Here is a 3082-nt window from a genome sequence, read left to right on the forward strand (position 1 = left end):
TTGGGCTTTAATATTCATAGACAGAACTTCTAAAGCATTTTATTACATTGATTCTAAAGAAAGTAAGCTAACAGAAGTTAGAAAAGGAAAAGAAATGATACCAAAGTTTAAAAGTTTCATAAATAATCGTAACAGAAATGATGGACATAAAATTAAGAGCCAAAAATGGGTAAACACAAAATTTCAAGCTAAAGCTATTACTCATAGTATACAGAAAGATAATGATAATTGTGGCGTGTTTGCAATGAAAGTAAGTAAAGATAAAACTTGTATATAACTAATGTACTCAATAAAATAATAAATTTTAATTTATAGTTTGGCGAAGAAATAATTTTAAAGTATCCTGAAGTGCCTAGCCGTTTAAGCTTTAATCCTATCCCAGATGATTTGACTTATTATCAACCGAATAATGTAAGATTCGAAATCGCTAAAAAAATAAACAATTGTGCAGGTGATATATTTAATCATAAATGTTAAAACTATTAGTATTACAGGAAAATTTTTAAACATTTTTATACACCATTTGCAGCTAAATATGTAAAGGTTGCTCATTTTATTTTATATTTTGTCACACAAACTTTTCAAAACTATGCTAGTTTCATTCTCAAGTGGTAAATGTTAAATGAATTAGAAAAAAAAATCATTTGAGAATAAAACTAGTATAGTTTTGAAAACGTTTGTGTAATAAAACAAATATAAGATGAATAACCTTAACATACTTAGTTGCAAATTATATATAAAAAAATGTTAAAAGTTTTTGTTTTTCTAAATGTACTTTGTCTTGTTTAAAAAACCATATAACTTCATCATGTTTATTATTTTAAAAGTTTTTAAAAATATTCTTTTCTTGAAAGCTTTTTCAAATTGTTGATCGAAATAACAGTGGATACTAAAAACTCTAATAAATTGAACTTTATAATGTCGTAAATAGTTTTTTTTTAAATTCTAAAAAAAAAAACAATAATATTTCTCAACCTGATCTTTTGTCAAGTAGTAACAAACTAAATGAATCAGAAGTTTATTACAATATAAGCAGAGCTGCCACAAGGTCAGAAAAGTCAGGAAAAAACTATAAAAAAAAAAAGAAAAAAATCAGGATACTTGAAAAAATTCGAAAAAAAATCAGATTTTGTCAGTTCAAATTTACAAAGTTCCTTATTTCCCAAAGCCTTTCAATGGTAAAAAAATAATTAAGAATCTTTTCAAGTCAGACTAAAATTGCATTACTTTCCTAGAAATTTACAAAGTTACTAATTTGCAATGCTAAAATATTGTTTCTTTTTTCAGACAAGGTGTGTTTATAAGTTAGAAAATACAAGTCTTTTGTTGATAGAGCTGTTTATTGAAAATGTATCAATCATACACAGATGGTTAAAGTGATGTAATGGAAGTTAGATGATTGAATTCAGCAAAAAAAAAACTTTTTTTAACTTGTATTAAAATAAGATTGAAAATTTATACAGTTTCAAGTGTTTGATTATGTACTTTTGAATAAGTTTTAATTAAGAGCTTGAGTTGGAAAAGTCAAGAACATTTTAGTAAAAAGTCAGGAAGAAGGCAAGAAAATTTTCTTAGCTTGATCTGTGGCAACCCTGTATAAGGTTTCTACCTTTTGAGATCACAAGCATACATCTTGTTAAAATAGAATTAGCTAATATAATTGAAACAGAACTTATTTTATATGAATAAAAAGTATTATAAATGATGATCGCAATAGGAAAAAAACCTTGTTTTATAATAGACCTGTGATTGATTTACTTTGTAACAGAAAATACTAAAGACTATTTCAATATATTACAACTTAAAATAAATTTTAATTTTTTTACAACTTTCTTTTTACTTTAAGTTGACTTCATTAGCTAAAGGAAATTTATTTCTGTATTTGAATTATTTATCTTACCAGGAACTAACAAATTGATACCATTAGAAATAAAATTTTAAAATAAGTTATATAGATAAGTTTTTAAGATATTTCTATTTCGGAAAGTTATACACTTTAAGTTGTATGTTTACTATTAGAGGAAATTACAATAGTAATAAGTTATTTGTTCATTGATTTTTAAATAGACTTCAACTAAAATAGTACCTAAGATAATGTTTTAAACTTGATGACCTAAAATTAATACTCTAAATGTTTTAAGTTACTTTTCTTCTTCTTCTGATGTGTTATATTATAAACATACTTAAAAAGCTAATAAATAGTTTGTGCTTTCAACAGATAAGAAAACTGAGTATTGTTCATTGTGTGATAAGAAATTTCAAGTAGGTGAATTAGGAGAGAAAGAAGATGTTTCAGTTTCATGTACGTTTTGCGGCAGATGTTTCCACGTTATAAACAACCTTCTATGTATTTCTGGGCAGCCTATTCCCAGAAAAGGGTTTCTTTGTGCTCTGTGCATGCTAAAGCAAGATAAGTACCCTGAAGTGTTGGAAAAGATAATTGACAGGTGTAAAAATCATCCAACTATATTTAAATATCATACTTTAAAGTTGACAAACTATTGAGTGCTGGATGTTTATTTTTTAGGAAAATTTTCTTTTATACTAGACTATTATTTAAGCGTTATTATTTTTATTAGTACTTAGAAATTGATAAAATAATTAGGAAATTTTAAGCTACCTCGCTTTGGATATACGTAGGGTGAACTATTGAAGAAAGTTTATAGTAAGTTTTTTAAATTCAAAAGCAGAAATTATAATTAAGTTGATATTTTAGAAACTATCATTGAAGAATAATTTGGATTAGTCGTTTCATTTAAAACTAAATTAAATTAGTGCTTTGAGGTTTTAAACTGGAAAAATTACGGATTTGTTAAAGAGTTTTCAAATACTATAAAGTTGTGTATATATCTTATTTCCTAATAACTATTTTGTAAGGCAAATTTTTTTATTGTTTATTTCGTTTTTTAGTTAAAAGTATTGGTACTTTTTATTAAGATCTTAAATAATGATGAAGTTTAACATTTTATTTTTATTGAACTACAAAAAATCATGTTTGTATAATTAATATTTTTAGCTTAAAAGGTTTTTTTCTTAAATCTATGTATCAACTATTTAGTTTAACTAGGAAAATACTATAACG

The 3082-nt window shown here is 24.6% G+C and overlaps 1 protein-coding gene across 1 annotated transcript; it reads left to right on the top strand.

Annotated features, from left to right (window-relative positions):
- Nucleotides 1-2871, top strand: LOC145839398 (uncharacterized). Its single transcript, XM_082946972.1, has 3 exons — nt 1-250; nt 316-451; nt 2219-2871. The coding sequence occupies exons 1-3, from the start codon at nt 95-97 to the stop codon at nt 2503-2505; spliced, it is 579 nt and encodes a 192-aa protein (XP_082803098.1). The 5' UTR covers nt 1-94; the 3' UTR covers nt 2506-2871.
- The last annotated feature ends 211 nt before the right edge of the window (nt 2872-3082 follow it).

The sequence above is a fragment of the Thalia democratica genome, chromosome 6, assembly GCF_965202585.1.
Source record: "Thalia democratica chromosome 6, ktThaDemo2.hap1.1, whole genome shotgun sequence".
Classification (NCBI taxonomy): Eukaryota; Metazoa; Chordata; class Thaliacea; order Salpida; family Salpidae; genus Thalia; species Thalia democratica.

Bases quoted from the DNA above. Each gene is read 5' to 3' on its own strand.
- LOC145839398 (XM_082946972.1), top strand. From the start codon at position 95: ATGATACCAAAGTTTAAAAGTTTCATAAATAATCGTAACAGAAATGAT. The intron at 251-315 runs GTAAGTAAAGAT...TTTAATTTATAG, and splicing joins GTGGCGTGTTTGCAATGAAA to TTTGGCGAAGAAATAATTTT. The intron at 452-2,218 runs GTGATATATTTA...TGCTTTCAACAG, and splicing joins AAAAATAAACAATTGTGCAG to ATAAGAAAACTGAGTATTGT.